Raw genomic sequence first — 25,679 nt, 5'->3', positions numbered from 1 at the left:
TCCGGAGGGCTGAATAGAAGAGCTGTCAGAACATTTCAGTTTTCTAGTGAGTTTACTGAGCCATGCAGTTATAGTGTTTTTGGCACAGTGCTGGATGGTACTGGCCTTTCTTTGTTGTTGCTTTTTTTAGTTACTATGACGACTTGGTCAGAATCTTAGGATCATAGCATCCCAATGTGAATAAATAGACATAGGATCACAGGCAGTGCTGGGAGGGGTTGTAGATGCTGTCCACTCCCCCTTCCACTTTACAGATGAGGAAACTGAGCCCTAAAGAAGCTAAGTGGTTTCCCTAAGGTCACAACGCTGGTAAGTGATGGAACTTGTATTCAGCTTCACATTTTACTCCTGAGAGGAGATCAGGCTATCAATCAAACTTGTTCCTAAATTAAATATGGTAACAGAGTTTTGAGGTTAAATATGTTGAAAGAGTTGGGACTAAGACAACAGGTTTCAGTATTCAGTTGTTTAAAGCATTTGCTGAAAAGGAAACAAAAAAACCCAATAGTTTTAAATGGATTGGAGAATCTGTGTTGTTTTCCCATTTATTTATTTATTTTTAGGAAAGGAGAAAAGGCCACGTCAGTATATAAATGTATCCCCCCAATCCATTCAATTGACCAATTCAAGCTAATTATTCAATAAACATTTATTAAGTAACTACTATGTGTTTAGGTCTAGGGGATTGCAAAGATTGTCTGTTTGCCCTCACAAAACTAAATCTCTGGAGAAGGGTGGAGAGAAGTTATGGCATGGACCCAAGTTACTAGTTAATTTTGTTGAACTTCATCTTCTCTCCCCTGTCCCCCCTCCACCCCCAACACCATCTTATGGATCTTTGTTAAAAAAAGGATGGCTCTCTGAGTAGGAGGGGTAAGAGGGATGTGTTTGGAAAGGAAGGAAATTTACAAACAAAACTAATCAATAAAAATTGAGAGAATAAAATATTTTGGAAAGCTCGGGGTGGTGGAGTTGACTTTATGAAAGAAGTGGCAACTGAACTGGCTCTTAAAGGAAGAAAAAGATATAATAAACAGAGATGAGGACGTAATCTGTTCCAGGTACACAAAACACTATGAAAGTGCACAGATAGGTAGGAAAATACGGGCTGAGGTGAACAAAGACCTAGTTGTCCATATTGGTTTGAATGTTACACGTGTAAAGGGGAGGAATGTGCAGTATAGAAAGGTAATTTGGGGACAGATTGTAGAAGGCCTTAAATGCCAGGTTAGGGAGTTTGTATTTTTTTTCCCTCAAGGCAAGACAGTCAATAAAGGCTTTTGAATAATGGGCATGACTGATTTGTGTATTAGGAAGTTTATTTTGGTAGGGTGTGAAACGTGGATAACCTACATGTTTTGAGATATATGCACACACACACACACACACACATATATACACAGACACAGACACATATATGCATATATGAAAATATCCATAGTCCCACAAGCTACAATTGTTACCAGCTTGAGTGAGGTATGAAAGGCAGACAACCAGAGGGCTCCACTGGTACCTTCAAAATGGTCAGAGAGGGTGAAGGAGGCCTTTAGCATATTGAGTTGACGCCCTTTGGCAAACTTGTGGCAAGAGACGGACAATAGTTACAAGGGAGAGATAGGAATGGATAAATTGTGGTCTGCTTTGTTTGAGGGAACTCCCAAATTAATGAGATCACAGATCCATTTGAGAATATGTGTTTTTGTATGTCTGTATGTATGTGTGTGTGTTTCTTTTCAAAGTAGATATGAAGACCCGTAACATATTATTGTGTAAAGGACAAAGCCTGGCTCTTCAAGCGTGATAGAGTGGAGAAAGAGGGAGGAGAATATCTATTCCCAATTTTGTCTCAAGTTTTATATTATCCTAGCTCCCCTTTGCTTCTGTTACTTCATCCTATAAAACAGCCTGAAAACTTATTCCTGGCCCTTTAAATTATGAAGGCAAATGTAAAAGCATTTACCCAAAACTTAGTACGGATGCTAGGTGTCACAGTGGATAAAGCACTAAGCCTGGTGTTGGGAAGAGCTGAGTTCAAATTTGGCCTCAGATACTTACTAACTGTGTGACCCTGGATAAATCATTTCACCCCCTGTTTGCCTCAGCTTCCTTATCTGTAAGATAAAGATAATAGCACTCATCTCAGGGTTGTTGTAAGGATCAAATGAATTAATAACTGGAAAATGCTTAGCACAGTGCCTGGCACATGGTAAACAATGTATAAATGTTAGCTGTTATTACCTGTAAAATAATACCCCTAGAGTTGTGAGGATCAAATGAGAAAATAATTGAAAAGTACTTAAACAAATGTTTGCTGCTGCTGCTGCTGCTGCTGCTGCTACTGCTACTACTACTACTACTACTACTAGTACTACTACTGCTACTACTACTGCTACTACTACTACTGCTACTACTACTGCTGCTACTACTGCTGCTACTACTACTACTACTACTAGTACTACTACTGCTACTACTACTGCTACTACTACTACTACTGCTACTACTACTACTGCTACTACTACTGCTACTACTGCTACTACTACTGCTGCTACTACTACTACTACTAGTACTACTACTGCTACTACTACTGTACTTCTAATAAAGGTATGTGAATTTTGGAAGTAGTGATAGACATAATGGAAGAAAGGCTGGCTTTGGAACAGTATTCAAATAGATCTGGGTTCTGGCTCTGACATATTAATTGTGTGGTGATGGACAAGTTACTGAACTCGGTAATTCCCTCAAAACTATTATGAAAAAGTTGCTGACTTGTGCATTCATGGAGGGATTTTGTATACTGGAAATACTCCTATGGTATTGATATTATAGGTTGGGAATGATAGCAATAACAACAGAATAGCTAATGATAAAGGTATAATGGTGGTGCAGTGCATAGAATGCTGGACCTGGAGATTCAGGAATACTTTATCTTCCAGAGTTCAAATCTGGCTTCAAATATTTACTAGCTGTGTGATCCTGGGCAAGTCACTTCACCCTGTTGTCTCAGTTTCCTCATCTCTTAGATGAATTGGAGAAGGAAATGGCAAACCACTCCAGTATCTTTGCCAAGAAAACCCCAAATGAGATCATGAAGAGTCAAACATGACTGAAATGACTGAACAAAAAAGAAAGGTGTAAGAATTGATAAGAGCACCTGATCCAACGGTTGGCATCCTACCATGCTTCCATCATATGTATCTCTTGTTTCTACCACATTCTTTTTCTAGCCTCTTCTTTTCTTCTTTCCTTGCCTGTGCCTACCACTAGCATCCGTGGCATAGGTTAGGGCTACAGAGCTTATGAGGACTTAATTGGGGATTTGAGTCTTTTTCTGTTTTTCCTTGGGACTTGCTTGAGTTCTCCCTCGGTCTAACCATACCCTTTGTCTTCAGTTTGCAGCTATGCCACGGTAGTGCTGTGTTGGGTATGGACACCTCTTCCCCTACATGGAGGATCAGCCCAGCTAGAGAAGTCCCCAAACCACACGACTGCTGAGGTGACTCTGAGATAAGGCGACAGCTGTCTTCGGCCACATAGCCATGCCATTTGGGCTGAAACTTCGCCGGACACGGCGCTACAATGTCTTAAGCAAGAATTGCTTTGTCACCCGCATCCGCCTGTTGGACAGCAATGTGATAGAATGTACACTGTCGGTGGAAAGCACAGGGCAAGAGTGTCTGGAGGCCGTGGCTCAGAGACTGGAGCTCCGAGAGGTAAGGGTGATGAGACAGAACCAAGGCTCTGAGCATGTTTTTCAGTCTAAGCAGTGTGTTTATGAGGATACTGTTATTCTTAGTCGTTGGCTTGATTTTATCAGGGAGGTTTTGTGAAGCTCGGTGGTGGGAGAAACAAGGACACCACCTAGAGTTTGCACTGTGTCTTATTCCCTGTTTATTTCATCTGGGGAGAGGAACTTTTCTGGGATCTGGAAAAAAGAGGCCCTCTCTCCAGCAAATGGATTACCCTTCTGAAATAGTTGCGTGGGCTGGGGCTTTTGTTTCTGTATTTGTTCTTGACTTAAAAAATCACATTGAGAGTAAAACTCCTATGTACAGGTTGATCACAGCTGCTTTTAGGTGTTTCAATATTGTTCTACAAACTGGAGGAAGGGAACAATAGCAAAGAATGAAATGGTCACTTTATTTGTGGCTGCTTATAAAAAAGAGAATAGGAATTTTTGTTTCCTTAGGAGTTCTTTTTTTGTGTGTGGGGGGCAATGGGGGTTAAGTGACTTGCCAAAGGTCACACAGCTAGTAAGTGTCAAGTCTCTGAGGCCGGATTTGAACTCAGGTACTCCTGAATCCAGGACCGGTGCTTTATCCACTGCGCCACCTAGCTGCACCCCCCCCCCCTTAGGAGTTCTTAAGTATACAACTTCATTGTTGTTGTTGTTGTTGTATTATGTTTGTGAACCTATTTGGAGTTTTCTTGGCAAAGATACTAGAATGGTTTGCTATTTCCTTTTCCAAATCATTTAGACAGATAAGGAAACTGAGGCAAATGAGGTTAAGTGACTTGTCCTGGGTCACATAGCTGGTGTCTGAGGCCAGATTTGAACTCAGGAAGATGAATCTCAGATGAATCTTCCTGATCCCAGGCCTGGTGCTACCTAGCAGCCCCTACCTATAAGAAATCTTATCTATGAAACTCTTGGTTTTTTATTTTCCTTTAGAAAATAAAACACAATTGATACCATTTAACTTTGATTACTTCTTAGAAGAGAACCTCTAACACATACAACATGAGTTCTATTTTGCTTTCTCCTAGTTTTAAAGACCTCCAAGGAAAGATGTTATTAAAATGTCACTCTTGTTGACTGGGAAGGGGTGGGGAGTCTCACAGTGTTGGGTGTTCTATGTCTGGAATCTGCACAGTAAACATAATGTCTTATTCTAAACATGATTGTTAAAAAGGAATGTCATTAAAATGCACAGTTGGATATTTACTCAAGAGCCATCAAAGGTGAGATGACTTGATTTCAATGGAGACTCCAGTCTATTAGGTTAAAAGTAGAGTCAAACATACCTGAGATGCTGACAAAAAGGTCACGCTCCAAGTATATCGAGTGTTGGAATGAATAATTCACAGAACACTCTTTTTAATATCACGTGTATCCATTCTAGCCATGCCTAGACAAGGTTATGTGTTGCTTACTGTGAGGAACTAGAGAATAGTGGGTACGGGGTGATGTGGTAGGGTGAGGAGGAAGATGAGTAGGAGGGCAAGGAGGAGGAGGGTGGTGCCTCTTCTATTCAGTGGATGGACATAATCAGTAAGCAATTCAGTCCCATCTTCTCACTGTCACCAACACTTCACAGACTGAACTGGCCTGAGTCAGTATGGCCTTCTTCCATACTGACTCTCCAGGCTGCTATTGCCTTCTTGTGAGGCCTCCTTTCTGTTGATTTCTTCCTGTGTCTAAACCTTCTACTGGATCTAATGTTTTCATATCTAGCTTTGTTGATCCAAGCTTCCCTTGACTTCATTTTAACTATTATAACCAGATTTTATCATAATATACAGGAGAAAGGGGAAGTGAATACTACCTTATGTACTCTAGCCCTGAATCTCACATTCATAGAGCATCCACTATATGCAGAATCTTTTTATGTTCAATTGACCTCAACCCAAACACTTATTAAGCACTATGTGCAAGGTATAGTGCTAGGCAGTCTTAGAAATGAAATAATCCCTACCTTCCAAGAGCTTTAATTCTATTGGGGGATATTTCATGGACACAGATAAGTAAATACAAGACAATTTTATGAGGGAGAGAACACACATTACTAGGAAAGGAAAGACATCAAGTAGCAAGTAGCACCCGAACTGAACCTTGAAGGAAGCAAGGTATTTTAAAAGGCAGAAATAGTCAATAAACATTTATTAAGGGTTTGCTGTGTGCCAGCACTGTGCCAAGATATAAAGAAAGGCAAAAGATAGTTTCTGCTTACACTTTAATGGGTATAAGATGGGAATGCATGGTAGGCATGAGAGAGAGCCTTTTTGAAGTCATGGAGATGGATCTGTTAAAATTGTAATTTGTTAGATTGACCTAGCAGTCTTCTTTGGCCCGCCCCAGCAATGGCTATTTGAGTACCTGATAGACTGAATGCCATAAACAAGCATAATTTTATGAGACAGAAAGACATTGATTTAATAGGGACTATCGAATGTATGTATTGCCAGGTAATTCCTAACTAGGTACAAACACACAAATACATGACTTATATATGAAATGATTTACCTGAAAATGGCATATAATGAAACTAGAATCTTCAACAATAACTCAGGTTGATGAGTTTACTGGTAGAGCAAGGGAATAACTTAGGCATAGTTTACCTAAAGTTTAGCAAAGCATTTGACTTGCTGTTCTTGTGTGCATGAAGGAGAAATGCCGTATATACAGCAATGCATTTAGGTGTATTCAGAACTTGTTGAATGGTTTATTAATGATTTGACATCATAGGATTGGAGATTTGGAGCTGGGAGTGACCTCACAGTCCATCTAGTCTGACCTCTTCATTTTACACTTGAGGAAAGAGTTTGACCTGCTAAGGTCATCTAACTCTATGCCAGTGATTTTCAAATTAATTTATCTAGCCCTAATCTCTCCAGTTATTTCCTGACTTGAATCTCCAACTGCTTATTAGACATCTCAAACTGAATGTTCCAGAGATATCCTAAACTCAGCATGTCCAAAATTGAGCTCATCAGCTTTCCCCTAAAGCCTCCCCTCTTCCTAAATCATCTGTTACTGTTGAGGATATCTCCCAGACTTGCCACCTATGTGTCATCATTTACTCTTTAAGCTCATATATACAATAATGACAAAGTCCTTTTTTGTCTCACATATGTCCCCTTCTCTTCTCTCACTCTGGGACAGACCCTTATCACTTTATATATATATCACTTTATAACTAGACTGTTAGAAAATCTTGGTACTTGGTCTCCCTGCAGTGCCTCTCCCCATCCCAATCTTTCCCCCACTCAGCTGTCAAAGTGATATTTCTAAAGTACAGGTCTGACCATGTCATTCTTCCACTCAGTAAACTTCTGTGGTTTCCTGTCATCTCTAGATTGAGGATCAAATAGGAAATCTTCTTTTGGCATTCAAAGCCCTCCATAACCTTCCCCTGACTCCCCCACCCCCTTTAATCTTTTTACACCTTAGTCCTTCCCATGTACTATGTGATCTGCTGACACTGGCCTCCTTGCTGTTAAATGAATTTTCCAAGGTTTACACTGATAGTGAGCATTACAGAGGATATTAGACACTGGGTGCTTTGACTCTCATCAATGTTGAGACTGATAATCTTGCTGTGCTCTGCAATGGCAAGACCATATCTAGAGAACTGTGTTAGTTTTTAGTACCCCATTTTAGGAAGGTCATTGATAAACCAGGAGTATCTAGAAGAAGGCAATGAGAATAGTGAAGGTCCTTGAGATTGGGCCATATGGGGAGAGGTTGAAGGAGTTCAGCTGAAGTCTGAAGATGAGAAAACTTAAAAGGAACATGATAGATTTCATGGAAGCAGTTAGGTGGTGCAGTGGATAGAAAGAACACTGTTCCTGGATTCAGGAAGACATGAGTTTAAATCATACCTCAGATACTTATTAGTTGTATGACCCTAAGCAAGTCACTTATCCTCTGTTTGCCTCAGTTTCATTCATTGTAAAATGGGAACAAATAGTATCTACCTCCTAGAATTGTTTTTAAAGTCAAATAAGATACTTGTAAAGCCCTTAGCACATTAGCACAGTACTTACCATTTAGTAGGTGTTTAATAAATCCATCCTTCCTTCCTTCCTTCCTTCCTTCCTTCCTTCCTTCCTTCCTTCCTTCCTTCCTTCCTTCCTTCCTTCCTTCCTTCCTTCCTTCCTTCCTTCCTTCCTTCCTTCCTTCCTTCCTTCCTTCCTTCCTTCCTTCCTTCCTTCCTTCTTTTCTTTCTCCTACCCTCCTTCTTTGTAAGTTTTCCTCATTTTAGTTACACTTAAAATAGTTTTACCTGATGGGATTTGGGAGACAACTTAGTCTCTTGGTGACATTTTATGAGACATGCTAGTCTCCTCACTCATAACAGATTCAAGCAAAGGTTGGATGACCATTTATCTACTATACAGCCAGATCCCAATGAGCATGAATGATGAATCCTCTGAAGTGGTTGCATTATTCAAATTCTCATTGCATATTTCCATGGGGCTGGAATCAATTATAATGTTTTGGTTTTTTTTTAAAGTGAGACAATTGGGGTTAAGTGACTTGCCCAGGGTCACACAGCTAATAAGTGTTAAGTGTCTGAGGCTGGATTTGAACTCAGGTACTCCTGACTCCAGGGCCAGTGCTCTATCCACTGCGCCACCTAGCTGCCCCAATTATAATGTTTTACATAGCTTCTAATAGTGCAAAATCAATACATGGGACCACTTTCTGGAATTCATTACAGCTTTCCCAGAGTAGGGAAGTGGTGATAGGAGTGGGAGGAGAACTAGTGAAATTGGGCACTTCCCCAAAGAAGAGCATTGGCCTGGTGCCCCATTGATCCACTCTTTTTTTCTAACTGTATGACCTGGTCCAGCACTTCACTAGTTCTAAATTAGGAGCTGTTGATGTTCAGTGGTGGGTAAGAATTTGTCCCTCAGATTGTCATCATCTCCCAACCCACAATAAGTTCTTGTCCCAGGTGTATTCAGGAAGCATCTGCTCTGCCAGTGCTCTTTGAGGCAAACTAATTATATAACAAATCACCGTAAAATATGCTGAGCCCTGTAAGAATTGTATTAGGGTGAAATTTTATTTTGTGCTCTAAATTGAGGCTCTCATTAGAAGAGGCTTACATTGTCATTTAATTACTCAGATTACTTAAAGCCCTGAGTTAGCACCATTAGTGGCCTGGCAAAGATTTTTTGGTAACTCTTATTCTTTTTGCCTTGATTCCATGTGTAATTTTTTTTTCTTCTGTACTTTGTGTTTAGGCTGATTGATTTGGAACAGTATAGAACTTGGATATCATCTGTTCTAAGCTATTTGTTTTGCATACGAGGAAACTGAGCCCCAGGATGGGGAAATAACTCTTTGAGCAATATACATCAAGATAATGATGGGTGCTATAACAGTCAAACTGTCAAAGGATTACTTCATAGAGAGAGAAAATTAAAAGTAAAATTTATCTTGAGAAACAAAAGGCCTAGAATTTAAAGAGAAAGGTTGAAAAATAAAGTGGAAATAAAGGGGCATTTGCAGCATCAGATTTCAGAGTATAATATAAAGGGATTAAAAAAAGAAATTGTTACTGAGAGGTCGATTATCAGAACAAATCAATTATATAACGCATATTTATATTTAGGATTCTACTGGACCACTGTTTGATAAGCCCAATTGTGGAATAAAGATTCACCATTTTGCAAAAAATTCTGCAAAAACTGGAAGGCAGCTTGGCAGCAATTAGGTTTAAATGAATGCTTACCACCATATACCACAATTAGTTTCAGATGAAAATATGACTTGTATATAAAAGCCTATATATTACGGGAACAAGGAAGAAATTACCTTTCAGATCTATGGATAAGAAAAGGATTCCTGGACAAACAAGGGATGGAGAAGATCAGAGATGGTAAAAAGGCACAATTTTGATTACATAAAATTTTAAAAGGTTAGGCACAAACAAAACCAGTGTACCTAAGATTACAAGGGAACAACTAACGGGGAGAAAGGCTTTACAGCAAGTTTTTCTGATAAATATCTCCTTTCTGAGGTATGTAAGGAGTGGATTCAGATTTATAACAATAAAAGGCATTGAACAATTGATAGGAGGTCAAAGGAATTGAACAGATGTATTTTAGTTTTGAAGGAAGAAATCTAATCATGAATAATTAGAAATATGCAAATTAAGGTTTCTTAGGTTCCACCTCATACCCATCAGATGGGGAATGATGATAAAAGAGAGACTGTCAGAAAACAGGCAAATTATAGCACAATTCTTTGGGGCTTCATGTTGGTCCAGCCTTTTACAACTATGTCTCTAAAGTCTCTAAGTTGCATGATCTTTGAGCCAGCAATACCACTACTAAATCTATATCTTGCAGTGACAGAAGAAAGAGGCAAAGGATTCTTATGTACAAAAACCATGTATAGCACCTCTTTTTGTAGTGGCAAAGAACTGGAAACTAAGGAAGTGTCCAATAAATGGGGAGGGGATGAACAAATTATTAATATAATACTGTTTATATATATATAATGTTATATATAATACAATGATGAATATGATAGTGTTATATGAATATAATAGAATACCTTTGGGCCATAGAACTAACAAATGGTATATTTTCTGAGGAATTTAGGAAGAAGATTTATATGAACTGATTCAGTGTGAAGTAAGAAGAACTAGAATAATTTCAACAATAACACTATAGTATACAACAACATTGTATAGACCACTTTGAAAGACTTAGGAACTTTGATGAATGCAATAGCCAAATGATTTCAGAGGAAAGATGAGGAAGCAGGTTACCCATTTCCTGACATAGAAGTGATGGACTCAAGTTTCAGAATTAGACATACAGTTGACAAGGAAGGAATTTGTTGGTTTGATTATACATATTATTTGTAAGCTTGGCCCCTAATGGGGGAGGTAAGAGGAAATTAAATTAGCACTTTTAAATTTAAAAAATCCTAAAATGAAATAAAAGTTACCTTATTAAAAAAAAAAGATGACAGGACTAGGATTTGAAACTAGTTTTTACTGTTTTTCCCCGCTATGTCCTTTTAGAGGGGATTTAACTTGATTATCTACATGAGTAAGGGAGAAGGAATAAAGAACTCTAGATATGATAGTCTTCAGCATAGAAGTTACAATTTTAATTTCACAGTGGACTAGAAATATATTTTACTATAGGCACCCTAGAATCCTTTCGTAGTTTGATGTCATTGTATATTTCAAGTTCTACAACTGGTCAAATGTTGTCTTCTCAGATGTAACATTCTGTTAAAGCCTGATATAGGGGCAGCTAGGTGGCGCAGTGGATAGAGCACCAGCCCTGGAGTCAGGAGTACCTGAGTTCAAATCTGGCCTCAAACACTTAACACTTACTAGCTGTGTGACCCTGGGCAAGTCACTTAACCCCAATTGCCTCACTAAAAAAACAAAAACAAAAACAAAAACAAACCTGATATGACAAGTTAAAATATATGTGCATATTTCCTCTTAATTAACCTTAAAAAAAGAGTTCCAATATATATGCTAATTTTATGCAAACTCACCACTGGTCCCTTGTTATAAGGGACCAAATGTTTTCTCTAGAAAACATTCATCCTAAGGTAAGTCTGTCTTGGACATCTCCCTGGGGACTTTACTTACTAAAGTACCAAAATGACCTCATTATCATGGACCCTTTAGAAAACACTATACTAATGAGATAGTGTATTTCAGATTCCTTGAATGTAGCCCAAAATAAAATCCTAGGGAATATACTGCCTTAGAATTTATTTCCCCCCCATTTTCCTGCTTTGTTCTTAATTGCTTTCTAGTTTCTCCACCCACCCCCATGCCCACCCCATTCAATATAGTCTTTTCCCCCAGCATTCCTAGATAGCCTCTTTTCTAGTGCTGGAAAATTTCTTTGCTCCAATATGATAAACCAAGCAGGACCTTAGGAGAAAGATTTATATAAAATTATTATCCACATGCTATATAATCATAAAATCAAAGGATTTTAGAATTGGCCAGTTGACAGTTGCCTATGCTTCTTTTCCACATCACCAATAATAATCATGTTGGGACCTACAGTTATATTCACTGAAGTTATTTCATCTGTGCCATTGCATTATTTTACCACAGAGATAGAGCTTTGTCTCCATGTGTTGGCACTTTGTAATTGCAGCACTGTGGTGAGTGGGTCTTGTTGTAAATATGCCTACTCTCATGTCCTAAGAGGAATGTATTTTTGTTTTTCTTCCTCTTTCTGCTTCAGATATGGCTATGAATCCACTTGCAATCCCAGTAGTCACTTGACTAGAGAGCCATGTGTGCAAACAAGGTATTTGAATGAATAGCTAAACAGGCATCAATAATGTAAGCTTCTTGAGGGAGTAGGAATTGTTTCTTTTTTTTTTTTTGTATGAAAATGCTACAATGTATAATTATATTGCCAGGGCATAGAGTTGTCGTTGTTTGTCCTTTGTTTTCAAAGAGGACCAGTGACATCATAAGTCTTGACTTGAGAGTTAATTGGATTTAAGTGAGTCAGAGCTGCACAGAGTCGTCAGCCTCACTCTTCCTGAGTCATTGAGGTCCAGTGGCAGGACAAAAGTCAAGATGACTGCCAATGGCCTAGGATGCAGCTGACCAAACTCTAAGGGTTCCACGATGCCTGCTTCATCTGTCTTCATAGCCGTTACAACAAATTGTTCTCATCCACCCTTTCCACTCAGGAAATGTCTTCATATCCTAGGGGGAGACATCCCCCTAGCTCACCGAGGTTTGAGGTTTGAGGTTTGAGGTTTGTCTGTTACCCTTAACCTGGTTTAGCTCATCTGCTAAGATGGTTTACTGGAGGTGTGGCTGGTGCACATGCTACAGGTTCTTGGAACTACAGATGATAGTTGGGTAAGAGGTGGATGACCAGCCTTAAAGGGCTTAGCAAGCCCTCACACCAAGGGGGCTAGTCCTTCTGAACACCCCATACACCCTGTGCCAGGGAACAGGGTAGGCACTTAATGAATGCTTCTTGATTTACCACAGGTCAGTGCTAACCTCTCTCATCTGTAAAATGAGGAGGTTGGACTTTGGAGCCTCTAAAGTCTCTTCTGACTCTAAACCTGTGACTCTATGGTTAAATGAATGATGATTAGACAGTTGCATCTAGGGGAGGTCTGATTATTATTATTATTTGTTTGTTTTGTTTTTGGTGAGGCAACTGGGGTTAAGTGACTTGCCCAGGGTCACACAGCTAGTAATTGTCAAGTGTCTGAGGTCAGATTTGAACTCAGGTCCTCCTGAATCCAGGGCCAGTGCTTTATCCACTACACCACCTAGCTACCCCGAGATCTGATTATTATAATAGGGCTAAGCAAGAACATGAGCCTTAATACTACAAAACTGATATGTCTATGGCTAGAAAGAAGATTTCTAGGGGCATTACAGGCAATTCCTGGAGAGAATTTAGGTTTAAAAGACTACTTCGGAAGTAGTGGTATGCTTTTCAGTGATTGTTGTGCTAATCTAGAAATCCTAGCATGATATGGCAAATACTTAGATTCATAGAAGTGCCTGTGTTAATTATTTAGCATGTTACTCCGAACTTATACTGATTGAAGCTTCAAATCTAAAGATGAAAATCTCACTTTTATCTGTTAAATCCTATAATAATCCATCAAGAACAACCACTGGGGCCTCCTGTTGAAGCTGTGGAACAGAAATCCTTCTGCTCTTAGTGCCTGATAGGAGAGAGAGAGAGAGAGAGAGAGAGAGGACTTTGAAGCAGGCCATGGGCATGTATGACAAACTGTCAGAGTGGAGTATGTTTTCAAGCATTTGATTAAAGCCCCAAAGGAGTCAATCAATCTTCTGTTAAGATCTCTCTGTGCTGTTAGAGAATACCCTACTATACAGAGGCATTCCATTGACAGTAGCCTTGGGTTTAGGAATCAGGTAGTATTTCCTCTGCAGCAGATGCAGAAACTTTCTGTAGTTGATGATATGATTTATGTAAGATCATGGAGCATTCAGATAGTATGTCAGTTGAGCATGTCACTCTCTGGATAGTAAACAAAAAAGTCAGTCACCACTTATTTAAAGTGTTGGTGTCATCTGCCCTCTCCCCCCAACCCATCTCAGAGTTTTTTGTAAATGTATTTAAATATGCAATGAGCATGGAAGTGAACTTATGCTGCATCTTGGTTTGCATGTTGGTAGATTCTTCTTATTAGCCACAAAGAACAAAAGGAAAAGTTGTCAGACCCTTTTTTTTTTTTTTTTGTGGAATGGATTTTGCATTGGTGAGGGGTTGGTTCTCCTTGGTCCTGAGATACCAGTCATAAGAACTGACCAATATTATTTTGTTCCTTCATCTAGACACACTATTTTGGCCTCTGGTTTCTTAGCAAGAGCCAGCAAGCACGATGGGTGGAGCTGGAAAAACCTCTGAAGAAGCAGCTGGACAAATTCGCCAACGAGCCTTTGCTATTTTTTGGAGTCATGTTCTATGTGCCAAATGTGTCACAGCTTCAGCAGGAGGCCACAAGGTAAGTGCATTTTCCTTCTCTGCACACGACAGGTCTAGATGAATGATGTGGGGCTCAGATTGTGCAGGTAAGTCTGAGAATTGGGTTGGAGGGTGTCAGGATTTAAGTAATTGCTTTATAATTCTAATTGTTTTATTTTGAATGTTATGGTCAGCTCTCTCAGTTCCTAGGAAGATCAATGAGAGAAAATATCAAGTAAAATCTATGTGCAGTGCATCTTCCTTGGATCAGGTAAAACTCACAATAAGATGCTAATATGTCAGCATTTTAAGATGAGAAAATGTATATTTAAAGCAAATGTTTAGATGCCTTGTTAGAAATTAAACATCGAATCATGTGATCTTTAGGGGAGGGTGTAGGGTTGGAGAAAATTCCAAACAAAACGAATTGCTCAGCTTCCAGATTTGGGTAGGCTCTTTTCCTAAAATACTGGTGAAGTGAGGAAATGTTTAGTAGGCAAGAGTTGTTTCATAAGGCCCCTACTAACTGAAGCAGAGAAAGGCTTTCGGTTTGGGTTCTTTTGACAAGAAGATGATGTTTTTGTCCCTGTGCAAAAAGAAAAAAGGAGATGTTTTTGTTTGATGTAGTCATAGCCATTTTCTTAATATGTAATCACCATGAAAAGTTAAAGGGTCTTAGGTACAACAAGGCATTTGGTGAATGAATTGGTTATTTCAGATAGAAGAGGAAATAGTGTGAACCCTTTATAGCTCACCTTTGGCACACATAATAAGAACCAGAGATCCTGAATGAAATGGCAAGGTGATATGCCTAGAGGAAGATGGCTCACTGTTTAACTTTGGGCATATGGTCTTCATACTTACGGATCTAATCTTTTAGTGAGATGATGAGGCCAGTCTAGAGTTTTGTACCCATTTCCAGTCATCTAGTCTTTAGATAAACATAGAACATTTGCTGCCAAGAGTGTGACCTCCCAGGAGATGATGAGTAAGAAAACAAGGTCATATGAAAAATGATCGAAGGAATTGGGGGTGTTTAAATCAAAGAAGAGACCACCTAGGGTTGAAGGACAGGAAGCAGAGTAGAAGTCCTTAAATGTTTGAAGGGCTATCATGTATGTGTAGAAAATTATGCTTAGCTCTGTGTTTTGGACCTAAGAAGAACTAGTAGCAGTGAATAGAAGTTGTGGAGACAAATTGTAATGATCAGAGCTCTTTAGCAATGGAATGAAACCATACTAAAGTTGTGAGCCCCTCTTTCACTGGAAGTGTTGAAGTTGAGTTAGGACGTCCATCTCAGGAATACTATAAAAAGGTTTTCTTTATTCAGACTAGACAAGAAGACCCTTTCCACTTATAAGATATAAATGATGAAGCATCACAGCTACCAAAATTGTTGTCATTATATATTATTGAGCTTTAGCCATAAGGGCCTTTAAATTTCAAGGTTAGGTTAGGATAATTAGCATTCATGGGAATGAAGGAGGAAATCCTTGCTTCCCTTCTTTACTTATTGCACAACTGACCTGCTCATATTATAGAACGTAGGGGGCTGGGCTGTGTGAGGAGCTTCCTGGCCTGAAATTCAGATGCTATCTCTGAGAGTTTTGAAACTATTTCTTGGTACTTTTGGCCATGATCACACAGGGGACACTCAAGCCCTAGCTGGAAATCCTTGGGTCTCAGTGTCATTGATTCATGTGGTGGGGAGGAACCTATGAAACACAAGCCTGAAGGTTTAGGAATGCCCGCTGTGACTTCCTTTTCTTTTCTTTTCTTTTCTTTTCTTTTCTTTTCTTTTCTTTTCTTTTCTTTTCTTTTCTTTTCTTTTCTTTTCTTTTCTTTTCTTTTCTTTTCTTTTCTTTTCTTTTCTTTTCTTTTCTTTTTTCTTTTCTTTTCTTTTCTTTTCTTTTCTTTTCTTTTCTTTTCTTTTCTTTTCTTTCTTTTCTTTTCTTTTCTTTTCTTTTCTTTTCTTTTCTTTTCTTTTCTTTTCTTTTCTTTTCTTTTCTTTTCTTTTCTTTTCTTTTCTCTCTTCTCTTCTCTTCTCTTCTCTTCTCTTCTCTTCTCTTCTCTTCTCTTCTCTTCTCTTCTCTTCTCTTCTCTTTTCTTTTCTTTTCTTTTCTTTTCTTTCTTTCTTTCTTTCTTTTTTTTTCTGAAAATGGAGGGAAAGGAAAGCTTTCCTGCCCCCTCTCTCATGGCTTGACTGGACAGCTGGCTATGGTGTTAATAATCAATCATAACTGTTGGAAAAAAAGAGAAAGGGTAGAAGGAGATGTCTGTTCCTCTGATACCTAGAGTAAAATGTCCATTTTCATGTGCCTTATACCTTTCTGAGGTGCCCCATTAGTATCAAATTCTTACATAGACCCTTAATGATCCTCTAACTCAGAGTAAAAAGTAGGAAAATACAGGAAGGAACATTTCAAAAACAAGACTTTGCCATTACCATTTAACTCATGAATATATCTCTTTTCAAAGATATTTGAGGCTGAGGATCCTGGAGCACTTTTTTCCTTGTTGTTCAGAAATTTGGAACCTTTTTAGTCCTCAAGGATTCTGGACCTATTGAGCTATGCCTAGGGTTGTGTAAGGGAGAAGGAAAAACAGGAAAGGAAATGAGCATGTAAGAATTAGGAAATGTGGCAGAAGTAAGAGAATGAATCATATTAATTATAGCGTGCCACCCACTATTTCCAGAAGCAGCTTGGTACAGTAGAAAGAGTGCTAAATTTGGAGTCAAAGGACTCAGGTCCCATTCAACATTACACCATTTATTATCTCCTGTGACCCTGCAGAAGTCATTCAACTACACTCAGTTTCCTTGGCTGTAAATTGGATGGTTTGGAGTGGGTGGCTAGCTTTAAGTCTAATGTTCCTAAAAGGTACCATTTCATAGTACAGTACCAGAAGTGAATATGTTGCAGAGTAGTATATTAGAAAAAAACTGCTTGGACAAAATGACCTTCCAGCATCTCAGGCTTTTTGGTTTCATAGTTCTAGCCAAATTTTTGAACTCCACACATGTTGCAGACTGCTGCTAAGTAGTCATCAGGAGCTCCTGGGAATCTGAACCTTCTTGGGAAGTTTTAGAAAACAGCTGTGGGTTGAGTGGAATATTGAAATTCTCTCCCCATCATTGCATCCAAAGAGAAGCCTGGGGTGGGGTGCAGAATTCCAGGAGTGCTTCCCAGAAGGTCTAAACAACATTCATTAGGAACTAGTTAATGAATAACTCTCCAGTCATCCTGCTGTTATCTGAGTTACCCAGTCACAGGTGGAGATGGGCTTTGGCATCTCTCAGAGCACCTGGGATCTGGAGAGCCTCTGACATAAAACAGTTAGTCTTTGTCGTGCCCTGCAGAGTAAAATATTTGCATAGATTAGAAAGAGAAGTCTGCCTTTCATTTGTGGGTAGCCCCTTGGAGGAGACAACCATTCAACCATCTGTGCTTAAAAAATAAGTCTTTGTCTGTAACCAACCAAACTTGTTTTCATCTAACAAATGTTTGCAATGGCCCAAATCCCCCAGGTTAAATATAACAACATTTTCTGTAGCATTACTATGTCTAACCTTATCTTCTCTTTGAATTGGGGGCAAGTAGTCCAAAGTTGATATTGTAGTTTCTGGAGTGTATCTGTGATTTGGTGTGAATAGACTTATAGATATGATTGCAGCTTTATTGGCATACAAAAGAAGACACCTGAGGCATAGGCCTGATAGTGGTGGTATCCCTGGGGCAAAGGGTGGTATGCCGGGTTAAGGTACTTTGTGGCTCTCATCACTTCTCCAGAGAGTTGTTAAACTGATATTCCTAAAGCATGAGAATAGTCACGTTTGTCATTCCCCTTTTCAAAAAGATCTGCTTTCCCCCTCTTGGCCTCAATCAAATGCAAACTCTTCTCTATCCTAATGGATAAAAATATTCAAAGCAGTATTATTTATGATAAAACAAAAAGCTGGAAAGAAATCATGGACCTAACAATTGTGGTCTGGCTAAAAAAAAAAAAAAACTATGGTAAGTGAATATAATGGAATATCGCTGCATAATGAGGACTGACCAATATAAAGAATTCAGAGAAATACTGGACAGTATGTTATGAAGTAACAGAGTAAAGAAAGTAGAACCAAAAGAACACTTTGCATAACTATAATAATGTAAATAAAGTTAACATGGAGAGAAAACAAAACTCTGGTCCAGTACAGTGATCAGTCTTAATACTGTACTATTAGAGTTAAAGGGCACATATTTCCTTGCTGTTATTAATTAATAATTCGTTTTGGGAGGGGAAGAGAGTAAGTAATGTTCTTTGTAAATGAGTTCAGATATTTCTTGGGAAATAATCATTGTGTCAAAAGAAAATATATCAAAATAGGACATTTTTGAAAGGAGGATATACATGGGAGAACAAAAAATAGAAAATATAATTACTATTGATGACAGAGTAAAACACAAATGTTATATATACATATTTACATATATATACATATATGTCTATTATATATATTCTAATTCTTGAGGTTTATTGAAGTGATTTGGAAGGTGGGAGCCAGGGGTGGGTGGATTTAGTCAAGAAAGGATATTTGAGAGATGAAGAACCCTTTGGAAAGCCCAATCTCTGCAGTGTAAGATGAATTTCCTCAAAATTTGGTCATGTATCCAGTGTTGGTTACTATGACTCAACTGAAGGCTCCCCCCTCCCCCATTTGATCTTATTTTCCATTTTCCTTTTTATATTCTTCATTGTTGCTCTTACTGTTTGAAAAAGGGACTCTTGTTAAAACAAAAAGCAAAAAAACCCCATGCCATCCTTCTCCCCTGTCATTGCACTTCTGACTCAAAGGGAAGATTTCTGTAATATGTTTTAATCATTTGCATAGCAACAGTTTTCTTATAAACACATGGGTTTCAAATTTTTCTGGACACTGAAAGAAAAGATGGTTTCTAAGACGTGGAAGAATTCTTAGTCAAACAGAAGTATATTTAATAATAGCAAGCAAGAGCCAGGAATCTGTTGGCAGTGACCATCACTTTTTGTTTAGCTATGGGGTTTTTCCAAGTTTTCCCTGGTGAGGAAGTCCCTGCTTGATTTCTCAGGTTTTTTTTTCCCCATTTAGTCAAAACCCTTTATTTCTTCTCTTATTTTTGAAGGTTAAACTTAATTCCTCACCCTTAGTTGCAGGAGTACATACATAGTTACTGTGTTTTTGAAACTTGTTTGTTATTTCCAGAGAAGTACTATTTACTTTTGCATTAGTCATTGCAGCAGTGCTGTGTTTTTATAGTACTAGAGAGCTTCTTATTGTCCTGCCGAGGTCATGTAACATTTTCTCCATTTCTAGGACTTGTTTGAGTCCTAAATGATAATCTCCTTTATTGCCTTATTGATATGTATACTGTATAGATTTCAAGCAGTATAATTACATTAGCCAGCAAGGTTACTATACTTGACAAAAGGAAATCTTAGGCTTACTTTATAGATCCCAGAGGCCCATGTGATTGTTCAGGATACTCAAACACACTCTCATACCATATACCACTGTTACTTCTTATATGCAGTTTGACCTTGTTTGTCAGGTTAGTTAATGACAACTAACATTTATGTAGTTCTTTAAGGTTTGCAAAGTACTTTTCAAATATTATTTCATTTTATCCTCACAACTCTAGAGCAAAGCTTCTTTGTTAAAATCGTTTTATTATTTTTCAGTTACATGTAAGGATAGTTTTCAGCATTTGTTTTCATAGGATTTCTAGTTCCAAATTTCTCTTCCACCCTCCCTTTTCTCCCCGCTCCCCAAGACAGAAAGCAATCTGATATAGTTTATATATGTAAATCACATTAAACACATTTCTGCATTAGTCATATTGTGAAAGAAGAATCAGAGCACAAGGGAAAAACTTCAAAAAAGAAGGGAAAAAACCAGGCCCCAAAGTAGAAACAGTATGGTTGAATCTGCATTCATAATCCACAGTTCTTTTTTCTGGATGCTGAGAACAGTTTCCATCATAAGTTCTTTGAAATTGTTTTGGATCATTGCACTGTTGAGAAGAGCCAAGTCTATTACCATTGTTCATCACACAATGTTGCTCTTACCATGTACAATGTTCTCCTGGTTCTGCTCCTCTCAGTCAGCATCTGTTCATGTAAGTCCTTCCAGGTTTCTCTGAACTCCTCCTGCTCATCGTTTCTTACAGCACAATAGTATCCCATTACATTCACATACCACAACTTGGTCAGCCAATCCCTAATTGATGGACATTTCTTCAATTTCCAATTCTTTACCACCACAAAGAGAGCTGCTATAAATACATGTGGGTCTTTTTCCCTTTGGAAAAGGTCTGTATCTCTTTGGGATACAGACCTAGCAGTGGTACCACTGGGTCAAAGGGTATGAACAGTCCCAAAGCCCTTTGGGCATAGTTTCAAATTGTAGAGCAAAGCTTCTTAAACTGTGGGTTGTGGCCCCATATGGAGTCACATAACTCAATGTGGGGGGCGCAAAAATTTTGCCAACAGTAAAAGGTTATATATGATTCATGTAAAAATTTCTTGGGCGAAAAAGGCTGTGTGACCTATTTTAATGCTGCCTTAAAAATAAATACTTCTCAGGGATATATACATGCATATATATGTATGGGTATATAGCAATGCATATTCATACAAGTTGTATGTAATATCTACTTTTGGTTGGTAAATCACTTGTGTTCAGAAGTTCTGAGTTGTAGAGGGCTAAAGCTAATTGAGTGTCTGCACCAAATCTGACACCCAATTTGGTGCTGGCAGTGGGATTGGGGAAAAGCCGTCCAGGATGCCTGGGTATGTCCATGCTGGCCCAAACTGGAAACAAAGCAGGTCAGATCTCTGTATTGACCAGTGCTGGGGTCTGACCCCTGAGTGGCTGCTATACTTCCAGCTTGGGTGAACCAAATAGGGAGACCCAGTTACAAACAAAACAGAACAAAAATGGAGGTCATAGGATCTTAGGCTGGGGACTCCAGAAGTCATTGAATATAACCTTGACCCAGGTCTCTCATCCTGGCTACAACATCTTATGCTTGACAACCCTCAGTAACAAAGAACTTCCTTTCCCCAGGACAGTCTATTCCATTTCACATCAGCCTGAAATGTTAAGAAATTTTTCTCATTTTATTGAAGTTGACCATCTTTTATCCCATTTCCTATACTTATGGCCTTTGGGACCAAGCCTAACAGGTTAAATGTGAAAATCTCCCAGTTATTTGAAGATTGCTCTCATGTTCTCTCAAAGTATTTTCTTACCCAAACTCAACATTCTTTATTCCCCCAATTTATCCTCAGTTGTCAAGTCTTTGACTCCCCTTACTGGTTTCCTCCCTTCCAGTTCATTAATGTACCTTGTAAATTGTGGTGCCCCTACTTGTGAGAAGAGGAGGGTAGGCAGGGGAATAAGCTTCTAAATAGAGGCTACTATGTACCAGGCATGGGCTAAGTACTTTCACAAATATTATCTCGTTGATTGTTTGTGGTCTGATTACTCAACAAACATTTATTAAATGCTTACTGTATGCCAGGCCACTGGCATACAGCTTGCTAAATGCTGGGGATGTAAAGTACAAGAAAATATAGTCCTTGCACTTAAGGAGTTTACATTCGAATAGGGGAGACTATATATATAAAATGCCAAGTACATGGAAGGTGAGGGCAGCTTGGTGGCACAGTAGATAGAGTGCTGGGTCTGGAGTCAGGAAGACTCATCTTTGTGAGTTCAAATACGGCCTCAGACATTTACTAGCTGTGTGACTCTGGGCAAGTCACACAACCCTGTGCCCCAGTTTCCTCATCTGTAAAATGAGCTGGAGAAGGAAATGGCAAACCACTCTAGTACCTCTTCCAAGAAAACCTCAAATGGGTTCATGAAGTGTCAGATAGGACTGCAGAATGACTGAACAACAACACACGGAAATTAGTCTAATGGGGGAAAGCATTAGCACTTGGAGCAACTTTGAAGGACCTGCTATAGAAGCTGAAAGGAAATCAAGTTTTTCTGGTTATTGGAAATGGGGAGGGAGAACATTCTAGGCATCAGGTACAGCCAGGGCAAAGATACAGAGATGCAAACAGTAGGGATATCTGTATGGCTGGATTGTTAAGTGTATAGAGGTGCTAAAAGAAGAGAAGATAGGAAAGGGTCAGGTTGTGATAAGTTTTAAATGCCAAGCAGAGGAGTTTCTGTTTGATCTTAGAGGTAATAGGGAGCCATTGGAGTTTTCTGAGGTGATAGTGGGGTGATTTTCCAGCAGCTACTCTGCTTGGTTTAACTACATGAACATCATGTCCCTGAGCCAGGTCTTTTCCTTCCTTTCTCTCTCCCCACTTCAGCTTCCTTTTATTTATTGTCTTCCCCCATTAAATCATAAGCTCTTTGAGGGTAGGAACTGTTTTATTTTCTTATTTGTATCCTCAACATTTAACATAGTGCCTAGCACATAGTAGGTGCTTAATAAATGTGTATTGATTAGCTCACTGACATGGTCAGACTTGGGCTTTAGGAAAATACTTTTGCCATAGTGTGGAGGATGGATTGGAATGGAAGGAGATTTGCAACAGAGATTCCAATTAGAGGACTTTATAATGGTTCAGGGGAGAGATGATAAGGGTCAGAACTATGGTAGTGGTTGAAAGGAAAACCAAGGGCAGAGAAGAGTATGATGATCAGCTTTCTTGTTCTGGTCCCTATACTTTTATTAAAGCAACTTGAGATTTCATAACTTTTATCTGGCAGTATCCTTTGTCAGATTATTTGGAAAACAAACTACTTAGGTATTGTCTGTGAATTTGGAGCTAGGTTGATAGTATCTGCTAATATATATATATATATATATATATATATATATATATATATATATATATATATATATATATATATATATATATATATATATATATATATATATATATATATATATATATATATATTTGCAGGGCAATGAGGGTTAAGTGACTTACCCAGGGTCACATAGCTAGTAAGTGTCAAGTGTCTGAGGTCAGTTTTGAATTCAGGTCCTCCTGAATCCAGGGCCGGTGCTCTATCCGCTGCGCCACCTAGCTGCCCCTGAAAAATTTTTTTAAAAAAGAATTCCAACCAGGACAGCTTTGTACAGCTTGTTTTTCTTAAAACTCAATAGCCTGTTGACCCATTTTTCTTTACAGTAAAATTAAAATATAATTTAACATTTAAAGAGTTCTAATCCTTTTCAATCTTGTGAATGGTAAAGGAGTTTTTTTTGGGGGGATGAATCAAACACATACCCTCCAACACCCGCCAATTTATCATATATACGTGTAGATGTATGTGTATATATACACACATATGTATGTGTGTGTATATATATATATATATAAATTTGTACATAATTTTTGCATGTTATTTTCCCATAGTATCTATTTATGGTTTGAGGGATAACATTAGGAAAAAGTAGCGAGGAGAACAGAATTAACCTTCCTAATTGCTTTGTACCTTATCAAAAGTAGTGGGTTAAAGTTGCCTAAAGAAAAACCAGAATACCATTTCCGTTTAAACCGAACACGATCCTGCTCTTTTTGCATGCCTGATTTTAATATGGTCCTGCTCCAGTGGGCCTCTAAACTTATAGGAAGCACACTCACAGGAAAGGGAGGGAGGAAACAGGTTTGAGTACAGGTCCAGGCTACTTGGCAGGATTGAGTATTTGGATTATATTGAAGGAAGGTCAAAGGTCATTCCTTGTTGACTGTTGGTACCACAGTGCTTCTGACTGTAGTGTGTGGGTTCCCTTTGGTTATATTCAGTGGCTTAGAACAGTTCCCTCTCTACATATGGGAATTAGAGCTCATAAACAAGACGCATCTTATGTTTCTCCTCCTGGTGCAGTGGAATAGTGGGTCAGGAAACCTAATACCAAATCCTCCAGTGTGAGATGTGTCTGATTTCCAGAAGTGATGACTGTTGCCAAGGTGTGTCTGAGGCACTTGATTCAAATCTGCCCCAGCAGTGTAACTAGAAGTTATAGAAATTGGAAACTTCCCCCCTCCCCCAAAGATTATAAACAGTCACCTGCCTGAATACTGTTGTTCAGTGCCAACACACATGAATATGTAATCGTGCCTGTTTTAGGGTCTCCTGCCTCTGCTCAAATTTGATCTTATCCCATTGCCCCTAGCTTGGGCTGGTCTTCAAGGGTTTTCCTAAACTAGTCTGCTTGGATGGATATCAAAGGCTAACAGAAATAAACTTGAGCAAAAGAAAGTTGAGTTCGTTATATCATCAAAAGCATTGTTCAATGCTACTTCTTTATGTGTGATCTTGTGTCAGGTATTGTATATTGTTAAACAGACATATCCTTTATCCTATGAGTGAGACCACAGTGATGTAGCTGAACATATAAAGCACACATGACTCAGCCAGCATGAAATAAATGTATACATTTTAAAAGCAGAGACGATAAATGCATTTTGTGGGCATGTGAGTGACAAGGGAATCAGGGAAGTTGCATTTTTAGACAGGGTGGGGACCTTGCTTTTCCTATTAGTCTTTATCACTTCCCCTGGGACCATAATGGAGAGGGGTGTGGGGATGGTAGAGAATCCAGATTGGGTGAAGCGGCGAATTCCTGTACTGAACACAATTGTTATTTTTTAACCTGGCCCCAGGCAGTAGTTCCAGTGACCTCATGAAACTTTTCTCACTTTTTGCTGCTTTTAAAACCAGACTCTTTTTTTAGTCTTATATTTCAATATAAGGCTGGGTTATAGGGTGTTGTAAACAAGTCAGTGTTCAAACAGCTTCCAGAGTGTCCCTCTTAAAAGCTTTAATTATGGTGCTGTTTCTATTTCTTCTTACACCCTTTATTTTCTTGCTCTGATTCCTTTTTTTAAATTTTGAAATGTAATTTTAATAGATGCATAAAGTTTGACTGTGGGCTGAGAAATAGTGACTGCCTTCAAGTCAGACTTAAGATGTAGCATTAATTAATTCCGTTGCCAAAATAATTTGCTGAGAATGGCAAATCCTTCTCCTGGCTGACTCCAGCTAGTGAATAGGACCTTGTTCTCGTTCTCTCTCTCTCTCTCTCTCTCTCTCTCTCTCTCTCTCTCTCTCTCTCTCTCTCTCTCTCTCTCTCTCTCTCTCTCCCCCTCTTTCCCCCTCTCTCCCCCTCTCTCCCTCTCTCCCTTTCCTTCATTTACTGAAAGCAGAGTTGTTCCTGTCAGGTTAAAAAAGCTGATGATTTTGAAATCTAATTTCAAATACCATTCCATTCTTTTTGTCATGTGTAATGCAGAGTACTGACCTGGAATCAGGAAGACCTGGAATCAAATATTGCCTTTGACATTGAGTAGTTAGTTGATGGCAGCTAGGTGGTTGCAGAAGATAGAGTGCCAGGCCTGGAGTCAGGAAGACTTATCTTCATGAGTTCAAATTTGGCCCCAGACACTTCTTAACTGTGTGAACCTGGGTGAGCCCCCCC

General features: G+C 38.8%; 1 protein-coding gene across 1 annotated transcript in view; it reads left to right on the top strand.

The window, feature by feature from the left end:
• Positions 1-25,679, top strand: part of PTPN14 (protein tyrosine phosphatase non-receptor type 14) — a 253,978-nt gene that overhangs the window by 107,946 nt on the left and 120,353 nt on the right. Inside the window, exons 3-4 of the mRNA XM_043963036.1 lie at positions 3,390-3,710; positions 14,067-14,236. Of these exons, the coding sequence (XP_043818971.1) occupies positions 3,537-3,710; positions 14,067-14,236 (344 nt within the window). The 5' untranslated portion in view covers positions 3,390-3,536. The remainder of the gene's footprint in view (positions 1-3,389; positions 3,711-14,066; positions 14,237-25,679) is intronic.

The sequence above is a fragment of the Dromiciops gliroides genome, chromosome 4 (assembly GCF_019393635.1).
Source record: "Dromiciops gliroides isolate mDroGli1 chromosome 4, mDroGli1.pri, whole genome shotgun sequence".
In the NCBI taxonomy this organism is placed as follows: domain Eukaryota; kingdom Metazoa; phylum Chordata; class Mammalia; order Microbiotheria; family Microbiotheriidae; genus Dromiciops; species Dromiciops gliroides.
This window is presented reverse-complemented; position numbering and strand designations above follow the sequence as displayed.